Source organism: Mustela lutreola, chromosome 10 (assembly GCF_030435805.1).
Source record: "Mustela lutreola isolate mMusLut2 chromosome 10, mMusLut2.pri, whole genome shotgun sequence".
NCBI lineage: Eukaryota > Metazoa > Chordata > Mammalia > Carnivora > Mustelidae > Mustela > Mustela lutreola.
The window spans coordinates 5677194-5697256 of NC_081299.1; the positions used below are offsets into that span (position 1 = coordinate 5677194).

The 20063-nt window shown below is 38.8% G+C and overlaps 1 protein-coding gene across 4 annotated transcripts in view; it reads right to left on the reverse strand.

The window, feature by feature from the left end:
* The window catches only part of RERE (arginine-glutamic acid dipeptide repeats), a 422365-nt gene that overhangs the window by 101377 nt on the left and 300925 nt on the right, over positions 1-20063 (reverse strand). For all 4 annotated transcript variants that reach the window (XM_059138457.1, XM_059138460.1, XM_059138459.1 and 1 more), the window contains 2 exons: positions 15091-15215; positions 13369-13468 (listed from right to left, as the gene is read on the reverse strand). In XM_059138457.1, coding sequence (XP_058994440.1) covers positions 13369-13468; positions 15091-15215 — 225 coding nt within the window. The remainder of the gene's footprint in view (positions 1-13368; positions 13469-15090; positions 15216-20063) is intronic.

Below are 20063 nucleotides of genomic sequence, written 5' to 3' on the forward strand. Positions count from 1 at the left end.
TCTTACTTATTCTCTCTAAAATAAATAAATACATCTTAAAAAAAAAGAATGTTATGAAGACTAAATGAATTCATTCATAAAAATGAGTAGTATATAACTGCTATATAGCATACTAGCTATACAGCACAGAATTATTATATGTGCTATATATATTATATATGCTATATAGCATAAAACTAATAAGCATATAGCATATAATAGCATATAATTGCTATATGGCATACAAGCATATAAGTACTCAATCAACACATTTTAATTTTGTTGTTATTAATATAGCTCTTGTTACAAATGACATCAGGCAGCAGACCAATAGCTGATATCCAATAGAATGAAAACAGTGATAAGCTTAAGGTCCTGTGCCTGGTTCAAAAAATCAGTTGAAATGCTGAGGGTGGGAGAGAAATGGCGGAGCAAAGGCCAGTACACAGAGAGAAATGGAATGAAACATGACAAAACACAAGATGAAAAAAAGACCAAAAAAATGTGACAAGTACACACTCATAAAAGCTTAGACTGCATCAGGAAGATGAGCTTTTAGGAAGGCTGAAGTGGTATTTCTTTGTCACCTTATGCCAATCAGATTGGGAAATGCTGCTTCAGCGAAGGTGGTGCATTTTTAAAAACACAGACAAAGCTGACCAGAAGCAGAAATAAAATGATTGTGAAATATAAAATGGCTTAACAATATTACACAACTCAAAAATGTTACCCTCAGTGAAAGACGCCAGTCACAAGAGGCCATATACTCTATGATCCCATGTATATGAAATGTCCAGAATAGGCAAGTCCATAGAGCTGGAAGGCAGACTAGTAATTACTAAGGCTGGAGTAGGGGGGACCTGAAGGGTGACGCTAATGGGTAGAGGGTTCTTTCTGGAATAACAAAAACATCATACAATTGACTGTGGTGACAGCTGCACAAATGTGGGAATATTATAAAAGCCATTAAATGGGACACTTTAAATGGGTGAAAACGTATGAATTGTATCTCAATACAGCTATTCTAGAAAAAAGAAGAAAAATGGAAAAAAAGGGGGAAAAAGGTGGCTAAAGAAACTTGAGAGTGGTTCATGTGGAAAAGCCAAGCAGGGCCACAACCATGAAGACCTGCATCAGGAACACAAGTGAGAAGAACTTAGACTGATATTTTCCTGTTAAAACTATCAAAAACAGTGCTCGCTTCAGCAGCATATATACTAAAACTATCAAAAGCAGGGGCGTCTGGGTGGCTCAGTCCCTTAAACATCTGCCTTTGGCTCAGGTCATGATCTTAGGGGTCCCATGTCAGGATCCCTGCTCAGCAGGGAGTCTGCTTCTCCCTCTCCCTCTGTATCCCCCACCTGTGTGTGCATGCACACGCACTCTCTCTCTCTCTCAGAAATAAATAAAATCTTTAAAAAAAAACCCAAAAACCTATCAAATACAAAATCACTGCTGCACTAAGTCATAAAGGTGCCATTACCAGAGGGTAACATGGATGGCCTTCTATCTCCCCATCCACCCCTGAGGAGCTCTGAGAATGCTCTCTGTTGTACTTAGTAAAAGAACAGAGCAGGGCATAATGTTAAACTTCAACTAAAGGTACAGATCACCTACAAAGGAACAAAACATCAAAGCATTAAATTAAAAAGTCATCTTCATCCAAATGAGACGAAAAGAATAAATCATGCAATCTGTGAAAGTGTCGTTGCCTGGAACTTTTGGGGTTTTTTGTTTTGTTTTTTTTCAGATTTTATTTTTTTATTCTTTTTTATTTGAGAGACAGAGACAGAGAATGTGAGAGTAGGAAGAGGGGCAGACAAGGAGGGAGAGGGAACGGGATGGAATCTCAAGCACACCCCACACTAAGTGTGGAGCCCAATGGGGGTCTTGATCTCAGGACCCTGAGACCATGACCTGGGCCAAAACCAAGAGTTGGACACTCAGCCAAATGAGCCACCCAGGCGTCCCTGCCTAGAACTTCTGAACAAAGTGAACTTATTTAGTTTTCAGCCCAAAGAGAGCCATATTGGTAAATTTCTAAACACTGAAACAATTTTCAAAAGTTCAAAATGTTTCTAACTGATCGAAGTATAATAAATAAAACTTCAACTTTATATATTATGCTGATAATCGTTGAAAAGGACTTGGTTATACCAGAAAACCACTGCATCTTTACTTATGCTATAATTAACAATGTCATATGCTGTATACGCCAATATCTTGATATAATATAAATAAAATACTAGCAGAGGTGTTTGCCAAGGCTGATTTACATAGGATACTGTTCTGAAATTTAATGCATTTCCATAAGAAATCACACAGCATATAAACTTTTCCCATTTCTCTTTTCAACAACAGTTCAAAATCTTAGAGGAAAAAAACCCACCATTCTGTTTCATAATGACTAATCTAAATGGAGAATGGTAAAAAGAATTTAAGTAAGGGGGTTCCTGGGTAGCTCAGTGGATTAAACATCAGCCATCAGCTCAGGTCATGATCCCAGGGTCCTAGGTCCTGGGATCAAGCCCCACATCAGGCTCCCTGCTCACTGGAGAGCCTGGTTTTACCTCGGCCTCTGCCCCTTCCCCTTCCCCCAACTCGTGTGTGCACACACCTGCTTTCCCGCTCTCTCATTCTCTAATAAATAAATAAAATCTTAAAAAAAAGAAAATAATTTAATTAAGGGTGTGAGTGTAGCATGAACACAAGAATCCTGATCATAAGCTTTAGACAAGCTGTAATAAAAGGGCTTCCCAGTAATGCCTTATTTGGGAGATAGAAAATACGAAACATTCATTTAAGTCGTAAGTACTGCAAAACTAACTCAGAGCCAGATGCTTTAGTGAAGACCATTTATGATGAACAAATAGAATACCTCTGAGAGAAATTCTATAGACTTAATTTTTTTTATAATAAAAGAGAGAAAGATGAACATGACCCTGAGAGTGGGCTAATCAGCACACTCTGCTATGCCAGCCTTATAATACCAAGTTCTGGGTGATCAAATGTGATCTGGGCTTGAACCTGATGTCAATCACTCAGCAAATACTTAGTGCCTCTCTACTAGGTACTAGGCATTGGGCTACGCCTCAGAAAACACAGATGAATTAATACCCAACTGTTAGCAAATAGTGATTATTTATCTAACTATGAAGCTATTGGAAGCCTTGCATCCTTTGTTGAAGGAGATGTGGATGTGCATAAATAAGCAAACAAACAAATATATACTCTCTTGAATATGTAAAAAGCTTAATCCAAATACCTAAAAGCCATCCATATCTCAAGGAATAAAACTGTCCAGAGAGAAGTGAAATCTTTGCTGCCTTATAAATTTTACTTATATATAGTGAGCATATATATGTTTAGTTTTAGTGAGAGAAAGTAAACATAAAAATGCAAATAAGTTCAGAGAAAGAGAAACCAAAAGAATTTGAATTTTATTAGGAAATGGGAAAGATACCTAAGCCCACAGAATGAAATCTAGTATCAACTTAATAAAAACAAGTCAGCATGGGGTTTTCTAGAAAACCATAGTCTCAAACTACAGAACTCTGTTACAGTTTCTAAGCAGAACTATAAAGATGGATTTTGTAAAAGGCCAAATAAATGCAAGCACTAAAGATAGCTGAATGCCATTTGGATAACATAGGGCATCCCCATGGTTTCTTCTTTAAAATGATTCTATTTATTTATTTGAGAGAGAGAGAGTACAAGCAGGCAGAGAGGCAGGCAGAGAGAGAGGGAGAAGCAGATTCCCAGCCAGGCAGGGAGCCCACCGTGGGGCTCAATTCCAGTACCCTGGGATCATGACCCGAGCTGAAGTCAGATGCTTAACTGACTGAGCTACCCAGACACCCCCAGGCCATCTCTGTGTTCTAGAGCATTATGTTTACAAATTGTATGTTAACTGAAAGTACACAGATGAACCTTGCAGAAACTGTATATGAAGAAACACATGCCTGAACAGTACACACAGAAACATTTCTATCTAAGATCTTCTAGAGGAAGCACCACTGCTTTGTCATATTATCATATATTATTTAATATATTATAAAATTACAAATAGAATAATTTTATATTAATAGGTGTTCACAATTGAAATAGTAAAATATAACATATCTTTGCCAACATACATTAAAGAGTGCACACCCGTCACCAAGAACACCATCTTCTTCCACTGAGAGGTCAACACGTTTATCACATCATCTTCCTCTACACCAATATAAGTTTTTTGTTGTTGTTGTTTTGCTTTGCTTTTTTTTCTTATGAAGTAAAAAGATAAATATATTTTTAACATAAATGATATAACTGTGTCTCTAACTATTCTGCAGGTTCACCACTGGACCTCAAGTAGTCAGTCTTGTGGCCATGACAGTAAGCTACATCACTTGCTACTGTAGTTCTCCAACATGAGCTATACTAGTGAAAATGTACACATGTCACTCAAGTATTATACAACACAAGGACCACCTACAGTAGATTAAAATGGACTAGCACTCCAAACAACTCCAAAGAATGGGTGGCTCAGCCATTATGAATCTGCCTTCAGAGGCACCTGGGTGGCTTAGTGGGTTAAGGCCTCTGCTGTCGGCTCAGGTCATGATCCCAGGACCCTGGGATCCTGCATCGGGCTCCCTGTTCAGTGGGAAGCCTGCTTCTCCCTCTCCCACTTCCCCTGCTTGTTCTCTCTCTCACTGTCTCTCTCTCTCTCTCTGTCAATTAATTAAATAAATAAAATCTTTAAAAAAAAAATAAGAGACTCCATATAAAAGGTAGGGCTTGCCAGACTAAAAAGTCAGAAACAACTAAAGAACTGAAGAACATAAGAGATGTTCTTTAAATACAAAGAAAAAGCAAGATTCAAAGTAAGAAGCTGAAAGATTTGTCATGTGAACAAGCACAAGAAAGCTAGAGTAGTTGTATATATTAGTATCAAACAACACATAGTTCAAGACAAGGAAAGAATCACTCCAAAAAGGGAAAAGAGCTAATATACAGAGAAAGGTGGGGCGACTGGGTGGCTCAGTGGGTTAAAGCCACTGCCTAGGGCTCAGGTCATGATCTCAGGGTCCTGGGATCAAGTCCCGCATCGGGCTCGCTGCTCAGCAGTGAGCCTGCTTCCCCCTCCCTCTCTCTCTCTCTTAAAAAAAAAAAAAAAATATATATATATATATATATATATATATATATATATATGCGCACACACACACACACATATATATATACACACACATACAGAGAAAGGTAAATATTACGTGCATGAGCCTAATGATACAAATGCCAAATATATCAAGCAAAAGCAAACAAAACCAAAATGGGGAATACCCAAATCCACAATTACAGCTGAAGACTTTTAGTACAACTCTCTCAGCAACCGACAATACAACTAGATAAAAAAAAAACAGTAGGGCATATGAAGATCTAAGTAATAATAATGACCACTTTAAAGAAACTAAAAATTATTCAACAGTACATTCCGTAACTGCTGAATATAAACTCAATACGAATGCACATGGAACACTCACCAAGATGAACCACATGCTGAGCCAAGAAACAAATCTCAACAGATTTCAAAAAACTGGAATCTTACTGGGTACTCTCTCTGACCACAACAGAACTAAATGAAAAATCAGTATCATTCCAAAACAAAAGGGTAGGGGAGGGACAGAGACTGTACACAAGAGAGATCTCAATTATCTGGCAATTAAGCAAAATTAATACTAGACATAGGTAAAAGAAATTTCAAAAAATATTTTTAACACAACGATAATGAAAGAACAGCAAATCAAAATTTGTGATAAAAATCCGTTATCTAAGTTCCCACTTTTGGAAAGTAGGGGGAAAATGGTCAAGTTAACCCAAAATAAAAAGAAAAATAAGATTTGAGATAAAAGAGACTGAAAACAGAAAATCAGGGGCACCTGGGTGGCCCAGTCAGTTACGACTCTTGGCCCAGTCAGACTCTTGGTTGAGGCTCAGGTCGTGATCTCAGGGTCATGGTATCAAGCCCCAAGTCAGGCTCTGTGCTCAGTGCAGAGTCTGCTTAAGACGGTCTCTCCCTCTCCCTCTGCACCTCTCCTCCATGCATTGGGGCATGCATGCTCTCTAATAAATAAATTTTTTAAAATAATAATAAAAAAGAAAACAAAAAAAATCAACAAAACCAAATGTTAGCTATCTGAGATAATAATGTTTATAGACCTATTTAGACTAATTGATAAGATACAAATCACCAATGTTAGGAACGATAGAAGGGTCAAAATTACAAATCCTTTAGATGTTAAAAAAAACAACAGGACAATCTATAAATCTGATAACCTCGATGAAATGGACAGGAAGTTTAAAATCACAGATCAGAGGTGCCTGGGTGGCTCAGAGGTGCCTGGGTGGCTCAGTGGGTTATGCCTCTGCCTTCGGCTCAGGTCATGATCCCAGAATCCTGGGATTGAGCCCCGCATCGGGCTCTCTGCTCAGCAGGGAGCCTGATTCCTCCACCCCCTTCTGCCTGCCCCTCTGCCTACTTGTGATCTCTGTCTGTCAAATAAATAAATAAAATCTTTAAAAAAACAAAATAAAATCACAGATCAGCAGATTACCAATATTCACACATGAAGAATTATAGATATATCTTCATATTATTATATATACAAATAGAAAAATCTCTATTTGTAATTTTAAGCTTTTCATTGAAAAATATGGTCCCAGATGGTTTCACTGTGAAATCTATCAAATATTTAACAATGAATACATACATACACACACACATCCCCAACCCCCCACACACCCTAGTCCTTTACAAACTCTTTTTTTTAAGGTTTATTTATTTACAGGGCACCTGGGTGGCTCAGTTGGTGAAGCATCTGTCTTCAGCTCAGGTCTATGGTCCCAGGGTCCTGGGACTGAGCCCTGCACTGGGCTCTCTGCTCAGCGGGAAGTCTGCTTCTTCCTCTCCCTCTGTCACTCTCCCCACCCCCCCACCTTGTATTCTCCCTCTCTCCCTTGCTCTCACTCTCAAATAAATAAAATCTTTAAAAAATATTTACAAAGAAAGAAGACTACAGTTCAAGATCCTTCATGAATGCAAACGTAAAAGTTCTTAACAAAATACAAGCATATTGAATCCAACAGAACATAATGACTACGTAGAATATATCCTAAGAATCCATACTTGCTTTAACATTTGAAATTAATCAATATAATTCACCAAATTAACGAAATACAGTATAACAAGCATATGATCATCTCATTAGTTACACAAAAAAATGGCATCTGACAAAGTTAAAATGCCCATTCAAAATAAAAAGTAGGGGTGCCTGGGTGGCTGGCTCAGTGGGTTAAGCCGCTGCCTTCGGCTCAGGTCATGATCTCAAGGTCCTGGGATCGAGTTCTGCATTGGGCTCTCTGCTCAGCAGGGAGCCTGCTTCCTCCTCTCTCTCTCTGCCTGCCTCTCTGCCTACTTGTCATCTCTCTCTGTCAAATAAATAAATAAAATCTTTAAAAAAAAAAAAGATAAAAAGTAAACTTTGATATAAATGAGAACATTCTCAACTTGACTAACAACACTACCCTACACTGCACCTATCAGTGAATGTATTCACCCTGAAATGAGATATAAGACAAAGATGTCTACTCTCACTGTTTCCATTCAACGCTCTACTACAGGTCCAAGCAAGTGCAATGACGCACAAGAAAGACACAAAATGCATAAATCAGAAAGAAAGAGGTAAAATTGCCTTTATTTGCAGATTACATTATTGTGCACACAAATCCTAAGAAAGCTACTAGAAATTAGCAGGAAGAACAGGTATTTCCTGTTCTTCACAGAGCACATTAAAAGTGTTTGCATTTCTATCCTATTAATGGATACTTAGAAGTTGAAATTAAAAATGTAATTTTAGGGGCGCCTGGGTGGCTCAGTTGGTAAATGTCTGACTTTGTCTCAGGTTGTGATCTCAGAGTCCTGGGATCAAGCCCGGTGTTGGGCTCCCCACTCAGCAGGGAATCTGTCCCTCTGCTGCTCCCTCTGTTCATGCCCCATTAAAATAAATAAATAATCTTTGAATAAAATAAAAGTAAATAAATAAAAATGTAATTTTGTTAACAATCGAATTTTCAAACAGTGCTTATTTAACAAAATATATGTATGACCTGTACACTGAAAACTGTAAAATCTTACTACTAAAAAAAATTAGTGAGACCTCTTTTAAAAATGAAGGTATGTGGGGTGCCTGGCGGGCTCAACTCTTGAACTCAGGGTTGTGAATTTGAGCCCCCTGCTGGATGTAGAGGTTTTGTTTTGTTTTTTGTTTTTAAAGAGAGGGAGAGAGGGGGCAGGGCGTGGAGAGAGAGAATCTTGAGACTCCACACCCAGCATGGAGCCCAACAGCACGACTCCATTTCATGACCCTGAGACCTGAGCAGAAATCAAGAGTCAGGTGCTTAACTGAAGAGCCACCCAGGTGCCCTGAGATTACTTAAATAAACAAAAAAATTTTTAAAATGCAGATATGTATCGTGTTCTGGATTCAATATTAAGATGTCAATTCTTCCTAACTTGATCCATAGGTTCAATGCAATCCCAATGAAAATACCATCAAGCCTTTTTAAAAACAGAAAACGGCAAGCTGATTCTAAAATTTATATGGAAATGCAAATGAACTAAAACAGCCAAAACAATCTTAAAAAAAAAAAAAAGTAAAAAGTAGGAAGACTTAGACTGTCTGAGTTCCAATAAAGCTACACTATTCAAGGGGCACCTGGGTGGCTCTGCTGATAGAGCACCAGACTCCTAATTTTGGCTCAGGTCATGATCTCAGGGTTGAGAGGAGCCTGGCAGGGAGCCTGCTTGGGATTCTCCCTCTCCCTTGGCCCCTTCCCGCACCCTTCCCACCGGTCACCAGGTCACCAGCACAGGCCACCCTTTGGTATATGCGCTCGCTCTCTCTCGCTCTCTCTCTCTCAAAAACAACTACAACAAAAACAGTTACAGTACTCAAAATACTGAGGTACGGGTGAAAAGGCAGATATTACATTAGTGAAACAGAAGAGAATCCAGAAAAAGATTCAAACTGCTATACGCTTATACAGCAGCTGATGTTCAATAAAGGTATTAAGGCAATGAAATGAAAAAGTCTATGTTGCTCCAACAACTGGCACCTGTGTAGAAAAAGAATGAACTTCCATCTCTCTCATATCACATACAAAATTAATTGGAAAGATCACAGACCTGAAGGCAAGAACGAAAACATCAAGAAAGCACAGAAAGCTCCTCTGTTATCATGAGGAGATCAAAGGAACTTTCACAAAAGGAAGATGATACACTGGACTTAAGGAAAGTTAAACATTTTGTTCTCTAAAACACACCTTTACAGAAGACAGTCATGGGATGGGAGGAAATACTTGTAAATGCATGTATCAAAGGAACTGTATCTGCGATATAAAAACAACTCTTACAACTAAGTAATTATATTAAAAACAATCCAATTTTTTAAATTGGGCAAAAGATCCTTTACAAAAGAAGACATACAAATAGGCAACAAGACATGAAAAGATGTTCAATATGACGGTCAGGAAATTCAAAGTAAAACCTCACTGAATGAGACACAGACAGACATCATTAGTAATGTCAAATGTCAACAAAGAAATCTCAATGAGATACCACTACACCTCCATTAGAATCATTAATGAAAAAGACTGACACCCCAAGTCTTGTTAAGGATGCTGAAGAACTGAAATTCTAACACACTATGAATGGAAATGTAAAATGGTATGGCCACTTAGAAATGTGTTTGACAGTTTCTTAAAAAGCTACCTGCACACATACAGTCTTGCCATTTCACTCCTTGGGTGTATTTACTCAAGAGCAGTGAAAATACACATCTCACACAGACTGAATAACAATGTTCATAACATCTTTATCATAATGGCCAAAAGCCTGGAAACATCACAAGTATCCATCACCAGGTGAACGAATTGAATACTGTGAATATCCATACACTATTATTCTACTCAGCAATAAAAAGGGACTATTGATAATGCAACAGCAGAAATCTATGTCAAAATTATTACATTGAAAAAAGCCAGATCCAGAAGTTTACATAAGATATTCCACTCATACAACATTCTAGAAAATGAAAACCAGTCCACGAGGTGAAAATACATACCAATGGTTGTCTGAGGTGAGAAGCAGCAAAGCATTAAAAAACTGCATGAGGAAACTGAGGAATTTGGAAATGTTTTGTATTTTGATCACTGTAGTAGTTTCATTGATATATACATCTGAAAAAAACCATCAAACTGTATATACTTTAAATCAGAGCTTACTCTACATAAATTATAGCCCATATGTTGTTTGAAAACTTACACACTAAAAATATCATTTGTGAATAATGAAGGAAAAATTGAGTCAAAAAGAATAATGTAGAAGAGCTTCTATTCAAAAATAGGTCCCTGTAATTGTCATTAAGATTTAACAGCTCAAAAATTTCAATTAGAGATGGCTGTTTTAAAGATCAAAATATTTATTTACATGCATTTAAATTCAATAGTCCTACTCAGATGTTAAACACTGTAATGTGGCTGTAGAATTTCATACACTTTAAATTTCTGTACCGTCCTGAGAAACAGGAGATAGACATAGGTTTAGAGAAATGCCTAACCTTGTTTTGACTCTACAAAAAAAAATAAATACTTCTCACATGACAACGCGCTTATCTTTTAAACTTATTACTTAACACAGCTCAAAACCACCATTACTCCAAGGAATTTGAAATAAACATTAACTTCTTGTAAGATTTTTCAATTCACTTCACTTTTCATTAAGGAAAGTACCTACAACTAAATCTCTGTGAGCCAGTAAAACAATGAAGTAGAAAAATTAAAAACAGCCACTAAACTTTTCCATTCAACACAAAATGTATACACAACTCAGTCCTTTGGTTGCTAAATGCACTCGGATTGCATAACCCAAGACACTTGAGCCATTTTTGGACGCGCCTAGACAGGAAAATTTCAAATGATGGGAAGGCAGCTTCACAGAAATAAAAACCCATAAAACCAAAGCCCTCTAGCAATGCTTAAGAAAACTTCAGAAGGAACTTGCTACAAAGGACCATGGGCAAAAATAGCCCAAATTATTTCTGTATAGAAGTATGTTGTGCAGATTCCTTACAAGGGTTGAAATAAGAAAGAGAACAGATCAATCAGATCAGTTCAGTCAAGTGCCAAAAATAGACATTTAATTAAATATGGCAACATCTTCATTATTTAAAAATTCAAGTGATCAGCATGGTCGTGAAAGGGGAAATTTTTTCATAAAGCTTTTATGCAAAAAACTCCACAGAAGACAAGTTCATATCAAAGAGTTACTCTGACTAAACACGCTACTTAGGGTATTTTGAATTCACAGACATTCACACCACTCACACTGTTCCCACTGTCTACAGATTCACCGATTTGAGTCTGATTCCTCACTGATAAAATACTCTCACAGAACCCTTCTGGCTCTATCACGTATACTCAGAATAAAGGCCCCTTATAAAAGGGCGTGTGGGTGGCTCAATTGTTAAGTATCCGCCTTCGGCTCAGGTCATGAACCCAGGGTCCTGGGATCGAGCCCTACATTGGACTCCCTGCTCAGCAGGGAGTCTGCTTTTCCCTCTCCCACTCCCCCCGCTTGTGTCCCCTCTCTCATTGTCTCTCTCTCTCTGTGTCAAATAAATAAAATCTTTAAAAAATTTTTTTAAATTTTTTAAAAGACCCCCTTATAAAAACAAAAACCCTAAGTATGGAAGAGGTGAGAAAGTAAGAAGTAAATCCATGCGAATATTAAAAAATCATTCAGTTATTTAACACATGGCCCAATCCCAACAAGATCATTCAATCTCTAACACATAAAAGACTATTATCATGTCATGTAATACTCAGGAAACACAATTAGACTAGGAATACAAATCAGCCATATCCACATGCTTCCCTGAAAGCAAGCTGGAGAGTAGAAAAGTCCCTAAGTTGGGAATCTAGATTATATTTTGTGCTCTATTATGAACTTTTTGGATTGCTGGCATTTAATAATCATCTGGCCTTTCTGAGCCTTAGAATCTAATCTACTTAGAGACTGAACAGATGATCTCAAAAGTCCCTTTCAACTACAGTCACCTCTCAAGAAAAATGAAAAACGAAAAGGGGGCTTAATTTACATTCAGTTAGTTACCAGGAATTCCTCAGCCTTGTGCTCAGTATCCTATGTAAATATATGTAACTTTATGAGTACCTCAGTAATGCATAGAAACCCATTATTACTTCATCAGATTTGATGATTTCACATTAGTAACCACTCAGAGAAGAATTATTTCAATAAACTTTAAAATACGATTACTTTTCCTAAACAGCCCTACAGGATGTATTTTAATGTCAAAAAGGAATGTCCATGGGGCACCTGGGTGACTCAGTGGGTTAAGCCTCTGCCTTCAGCTTGGGTCCTGGGATCTCAGGGTCCTGGGATTGAGCCCCACGTCGGGCTCTCTGCTCAGCGGGGAGCCTGCTTCCCCCTCTTTCTCTGCCTGATGCTCTGTCTACTTGTGATCTCTCTCTGTGTCAAATAAATAAATAAATCTTTTTTAAAAAGGGGGGGGCGCAAAATGTCCAAAAAAAGTAAACTGGTTTCAGTGCTTGTACTATTTATAGCAATTTGAGTTTTGCTCCTCTGAGAGCTGTGCTGTTACAGGATTAGAGCAGATGAGTAGTCCTGAAGGATCCCACACAACCAACTCAGTATCATTAGGCTCACTTAGATTATTTGAAGGACTATTATTTTTAAAACTTACTTTAGTCGTATAATCATGTGAAATATTTACATGGCTCCAATATTTACATTACTCCAGGAAGTCTGACTTCTTCTCTATTCCCACACACATTCTCAGAGACAGAGAAGAAGGCAAAAAGTATGGCCTCTAGATTCACATCTTGAGTGTATTACCTTGGCTTGTGACTTAATCGCTCCAAAGTTATTTCCTCATGTCTACAGCGGTGATAATAATAAAACCTACTTCAGAGGGACACTGTGAGGATTAAATAAAATAATCCGGTAACAGTGGTCAGCTTTGTGGGACCTAGGGTGAAGTACCACTAGCATCAGGCTTTTATTTGAGGCTCAACACAATCCTGAGGGACGGTGAGGAAATGAACCTAGAGGCGCCACATCACTGGATCAAGGTCATGGGGCCCAAAGCCAAGACCACAACCCATCTTTCAATCCCAGCGCTATACCACAGTACTCATTCCTAAGATTCCAGTCTCCTCCAATTTCATACTCATCGCATACTCCCTACAGCCAGCACAAAGGAAAAAGAACTTTGTTCCCACTCAGGGCAACTTCTAAAGACTCACTGTGTTCAGTGCATTGAGGGTGGTGTCATCCCGGGACGCCGCGACGCAGCCATCCTCCGTGGAGCCTCCATCACACATCCCTGCGAACGCGGCCATGCTCCTTGGAAGACAGGAAGGAAAACATCAGCAAAGAAACTATAACCCTCAGTTTTCAGAGTGCATTTTCAGCCCAAACCAAATTCCATTACTACAGGCATGATAAGCTAGAGTTCTCGGTCTTATTTCTGCTTTTCTAAAACAGAAAACAGTTTTTAGGGGAACCTGGGAGGCTCAGTGGGCCAAGCAGCCGACTCTTGGTTTCTGCTCAGATCATGATCTCAGGGTCTTGAGATTGAGCCCTGGCTCCACACTGAGCACAGTCTGCCTGAGAGTCTCTCTCTTTCCCTCTGCCCCTCCCCTCACCTGGACATTCACCCTTACTTTCTAAATAGATAAATAAAATCTTAAAAAAAAAAAACTTTTAGGGGCACCTGTGTGGCTCAGTCAGTTAAGCGTCTGACTTCCTTTTTTTTTTTTTTTTTTTTTTTTTTAAGATTTTACTTATTTATTTATCAGAGAAAGAGAATAAGCAAGAGGAGCAGCCGGCAGAGGGAGGTGCAGGCTACCGCCCACGGAGCAAGGAATCTGAGGCCAGACTCGATCCCAGGACTTTAGGATCATGACTTGAGCCGCAGGCAGACACTTGTACACCAGGCCACCCAGGCGTCCCTAAGCATGACTCTGGATTTTGTGGCTCAGGTCATTATCTCAGGGTGATAAGAGCTGGGTGTGGAGCCTGCTTAAGAGTCTCTCCCTCTCTCAAAAAAAAAAAAAAAAAAAAAAAAAAAGTTAAGATCCTCTACATTTCACTCTTCACTCAATCACAAACGAAAGTGCTTCGTCTACTTCAGTCCACTTGTGTTACTTCTTCCCGCACTTTACCAATACTTAGATGATAATCATTCTGAAAGAAAGATCTTTTGGAAAAAAAAAAAAAATTAAATCCTCTGAAACCTTGCTTAATTCCTTTCATGCTATACATCCACTAACTTTAGTGGAGTTAAAAGCAGGAAAGGGAAGGAGAAGAATTCTTAGTGGCCACTCACACACCGCCCTGAGGCAGCCTCGCCTCTGCTGCGGGCCTCTCTGCTGGCACAGCGCAGCTGACCGAAGGATTGGAACACAGCTACCAGCGTGCCCCAGCACCCACCGCTGATACTGCGGTGAATCCCAGAGACCACTGCAGAGGAAGGAAGGCTCGCTCTCAGCCCGCACTGTGACATGCAGGGCCAGATTTAAACTTATCTTTTATATTTTAGGCATTCATAGGTTAGCAAGTCCGCATGTAGGTAAGCCACAAAAACACCAAGCTTGGGTCAGCCATCAACGAACAGCCTCAAGTAGAGAAAGCTGTAAAGGGATTTTAAAATGGGCTAAATGACCCAATTACTCAACTTGTATTTAGAAGTGTTGATAATCGCATGTATGGCTTAAGATGCTTCCCTTCTGAAGAGTTCTAAAATCTGATATGGGGCAAAGATTGAGAGGGGGCAAAAAGTGACTTTATCACTTTTTCTCTGGCAAGAAAAATCAGAGCACGGATTACAGAGCGTATAACAAAACATAAAGTGAGAGAATGTTTGATGTATAAATAAAATTTCAGGGGATAGGAGAAAGTTTATTGCCTCCTAATCAATCCAGATGGCCTAATTCAGAGGGCAGAATGCGGAGAATTCCTATTACCTTGCTGCCCTCAAGTACATGAGGAGGTCACAGTCATTAACTCCAGGCATCCAGACCAGTTCCTCATGCTGGGTCACAGTGTCACCATCTGGAGAAGGGAACGGCTGCAACTCAGGAAGTTTGGCCTGTAAGACAGGGATGAAAAGTCACATTCAAGGAGAATTTAAAGAGCTGCCTCGACAGGCAGGCCCTGGGAACAGAAGCAGTAGTTACTGAGCCGCTTTCTCCAGGCAGTGGGGGGGGGAGGGGGGAGGGAAGAGACAGAAAAACTGTGAGTCACTGAAACCAGCCTGTAGGACATTTCAGGATCATTTCACCATAGAAGATTTCACAATGGACGGCTTAATCTCTACTTAAGGAGCAGCAAACAGCATCAAAATAAACCAGTGCCAGCATAATCTAAAGAGTAAAACAAAAATGGATACATGTGAATAAAAGAAATTAGGGGGAAAAAAAAAAAAACCCTCAGGACATAATCATAATAGCTCCTTGATGGAGAAGGGGAAAACACACATTTCCAATAGAACAAGTTTACAAAATGACAAGATAAAAATAAAGAAACCTCACCTAAGGATATTCACTAAAAAAACAAACGAGCTATCCTATTAAGTTAAGCTACTCTCAAGAGTGTCAACAACTAGAGTATTATCAAGAAAAACATTAAAAAAGACACAAAATTGGAGTTAATATTACAAACACGCTTGAACTAAATGATCAGGTCAGAAATAAGACTACAGCAGCTTCAGGAGGAGCGGACTGTTCTGAAGAGGAAAAAAGGAGCTTTCAGAGACCAGCGAGATTCACGGTGATGTGAACTGTGACAGCAGAGGCAAGCAGTCTACATGAGATATGGACCCTATGTCAAGTGTACCTCAATAAAATTATTTTTTTTTAAGTATCTGAACGACAGTGCTCAACAACCAAGATTCTGAATCACCTCTGGGTTAGAGATCCAAATACCCCTAGCAGGTTCTCAACCTCACTCCTCTGGGGCAGAGCAAGAGTCAGCAGATACTATGACTTCCACAACCTTCAGAGGCCTAGAAAGCCAACCATCTGCAAAACAGCATGAACGTGGACATTTCCGTCGCATATTTTAAACTAAGGGCTACAGTTAAAAAGCTCCAGTGTTGGGGCATCTGGGTGGCTCAGTGGGTTAAAGCCTCTGCCTTCAGCTCAGCTCATGATCTCAGGGTCCTGGGATCGAGCCCCACATCAGGCTCTCTGCTCCTCGGGGAGCCTGCTCTCTCTGCCTGCCTCTCTGCCTACTTGTGGTCTCTGTCTGTCAAATAAATAAATAAAAATCTTAAAAAAAAAAAAAAAAAAGTTCTAGTGTCCACAGAAACTAGGCAAAAAAATTAATTGAAGCAAGAAGAGGATAAGGCAGCACTGTCCAGTAGAAATAAAATGAGAGCTACATATTTCATTTTAAACATTCTAGTATCCTTATGAGGTAAAACATTACCTCCCAGGTTGGCCTAGCCACATTTCAAGTGTTCTTAGCCACCTGCGCCCGTGGCTCCTGCCCTGGGTGCACAGGTATCAGATGCTAAGCAGTGAAGGGAACCAGGGTGTAATGGAGAGAGTACTGCCCTGTCCAGGGAAAGCAACCAAGCAGGGACGAAAACTAGTACTTGTATATCCCCTGATTTTTTTCCCCCAAAGTCCAGAAATTTTGACTTTTTAAAACAATCTTGTGGCAAAACATAACATTAGTAAACCATGTGGTCCTAGGGCTCCAGCCTGCCTCACGGGAGATCTCTGATTCCTCTAAATGTGTAACAAGTGCTGACTTTCTCCGAACAAGGATGCTCTTTAATTCAGTACTGACTTTTATAACATTTAATTGGGTGCTTCAATGAGATCTGCTTAAGACACAGTGCCATACAGGAATGAAATCTAACACTCAACAGATGTTCACATCAAAGAGCCTTTTCTGACATTTATACAGAGTTCTGCTCCCCCAGCACCAAGTATGGTACCTGGTGTAGTAGCGCTCCAATGGCTATTTGTTAAATTAGTTAAAAAAGCACTATTATTTTGGGAGAGGACAAATCCCCCTGTTCAAGAGAAAAATAAGCTGGAAATACAGTCAGACAGTTCACAGAGAAAGAAATGCAAATGGCTCTTAAAGATAAGAAAACATGGTCAAATTTGCTGATAAGAAAAAGGCAAATCAGCAGCACTGCGATACCATTTCTCATCTATCAGAATGACATAAATCCCAAAGTGCAACAATATACAAGGCTGTTGTATTAGCACCTGCATGAGTTGCTAGCACAAATGCAAAAATGGTACAATCTCCACGGAGGGGCATTCTGTAACGCCCTCACACTTCCTGGTGCACTTGCCCTTTACACCAGCCATCCCCCTTCTGGGAATATTCCAAAGATACACTGACAAAAGTATAAAAATCTGTATGCTCAGGCCATTCACTACAACATTACTTATAACAACACATGACTGGAATCAACTTAAATGCCCAAAAACAGGAACTGGAAAAATAAACTGTCCCAGGCCTGCAATGGAGCTCCGTGAAGTAGCAAAAGTTAGTGAGAAGGAGCTCTACATCCTGCTTTGGAGGAAACAGCAGGATACATTGCTAAAAGTTCAAAGAAAGCTGGTAAAAGTGTATATATCGTGCTATCCCTTGTCTAAGATCAGAAGGTTGGGGACTAAAAATAAGAAGGATAAATCGAAACTTCAAAAAAAAAAACAAGGGCGCCTGTGTGGCTCACTGGGTTGGGCCTCTGCCTGCGACTCAGGTCATGATCTCAGGGTCCTGGGATCGAGTCCCTCACTGGGCTCTCTGCTCAGCAGGGAGCCTGCTTCCTCTTCTCTCTCTGCCTCTCGGCCTACTTGTGATCTCTGTCTGTCAAATAAATAAATAAAAATCTTAAAAACAAAACAAAACAAAACAAAAACAAATAACAGCAACAACAAAAACAACAATTATCCATCAGGGAGAGAAGGCAAATGTGGAGAGGACAGAGACAGGAGAGTTTTCTGAGCACACTTCTTCCTTCGTATGTTTGACTTTGGAGCTATGTGAGTAACTTTACATTATTATAAAAGCAAAATGAAATTTAAAGAACAACAATCTCTTAAAAACCCTAAAGCAAAGTGAAATAAATGCACTAGCTATACATTGAGTTGGTTCCTCTCTAGGAGTTATTTCAACTAACTTTAAAACATGTATTAATTTGTTTATAAAGCCCTAGTGGGATATTTTCTAAGACCAAAAAAAAATTTTTAAATTTTAAACTGTTTTTAATAATCATATTGTTTATAGCACTCTAAGTACTATTATTCTGCACTATTATATATGTATTATGGGATTAAAAGCAAATGAGTATTTATATTGGAGTCATTTGAAAATGGGATTTGAGACTAGAGGAAAAGACACAGATATAAAAGGAAAGAAAGATACGATTAAATATAAAACCCAGATAAAAATTTGAATTGAAATTAAAAAGAATCCACAATATATTTTATCTTTAAAAAAGGGGGAGCAGGGCATATTTTCTAATCTGTTCCCTGAAAAGGCCTAGAAATAGTAACCAACTGGGTAACAATGAACACCCTACACCCAGTCAAAAAATGTCACTTTCCAATAAAACAGTAAGGGCTCCTAAGAGAAAAGTTTAATTCTAGATCAAGGAAATACACAAGATGAGACATTAAAATCATGTCATACCAGTTAAAAGAATCCTACCCAAAATCCCCGGGGTCTGCTCAGTCAAAAGGACACAAAATGGCAGGAAGAGGCATCCTACCAGTCCCAAATGGATAATTTAATCATCAGTAAGAATAAGGACAAATGGTTAGCAGATAACAAATAATTTAAAATCCACTGGTGACTGCTGGAAGGTGCTGAAAAACCAACCTAATATTTTTTTGAAAACTGGTGAACAGAAGGAAGGAACGGGGCATTCATCCTGCCTTTCTCATGTGATTCTGATAATCAATAGGTGGTGGTAAAGGGAAAGCTTCCTTTATTCACCTAATAAATGAAGGAATGACTGGATTAGAATATCACCATTTTAAATAACTAATCTAGTTATTTAATCTAGATCTAACTAATAAGCCACAGCTACAAATCAGCATTGCAAGGACACACATACCTCCTGGTGGATATATACCACATGACCCAGGCCAGGGGCAGAGGAATAAACCAGAATGATATTCAACTTCCAGATTTAACTACTAATTTTCAAGGTATGCCACGGACAAAGGAACAAGTCTAATTACACATAAAGATGAAATCAGCCAAATCCAGACTATGGGACAACCGAATGGATGAAACACTCCCCTTCTTCAATACATACATTGAAAGAAGAGGAAAAATGAGAATAATATATGAATTAAAAGAGATTTAAGAGGGGCGCCTGGGCGGCTCAGAGCCTCTGTCTTCAGCTCAGGTCACGATCCCAGGGTCCTGCGATGGAGCCCTGCATCGAGCTCTCTGCTCAGCGGGGAACCTACTTCCCTTCCTCTCTCTCTGCCTGCCTCTCTGCCTACTTGTGATCCCTGTCTGTCAAATAAATAAATAAAATCTTTAAAAAAAATAAATAAAAGAGGTTTAAGAGATGTACTAACCAATTACAATGCATGGCTCTTATTTAGATTCCAATCTGAACTATTAAAAAAAAAAAAAAGAGGGAAATCTAGACTAAGGGGGTACTTAAGAAATTGTTAATTTTTATTAGGTGTTACAGATTACAATTTTTTTTGGAAAGAGCTCTTATCTTTGGGATATTACAAGTAAAATGACAGATTTGTGATTCATTTCAAAATAATGGTTAGAGAGGTATGAAGGAGAATAAATGAAACAAGTTTGACCATGATTTGGTACGTGTGAAAGCTGACTAATAAGGAAAAGGGGATTTATTTTACTATTCTTTTTTAATTTTCACATATGTTAATATTGTACCTAATTCAAAAAATTAAAATTTTAATAAGGAAAATACTGC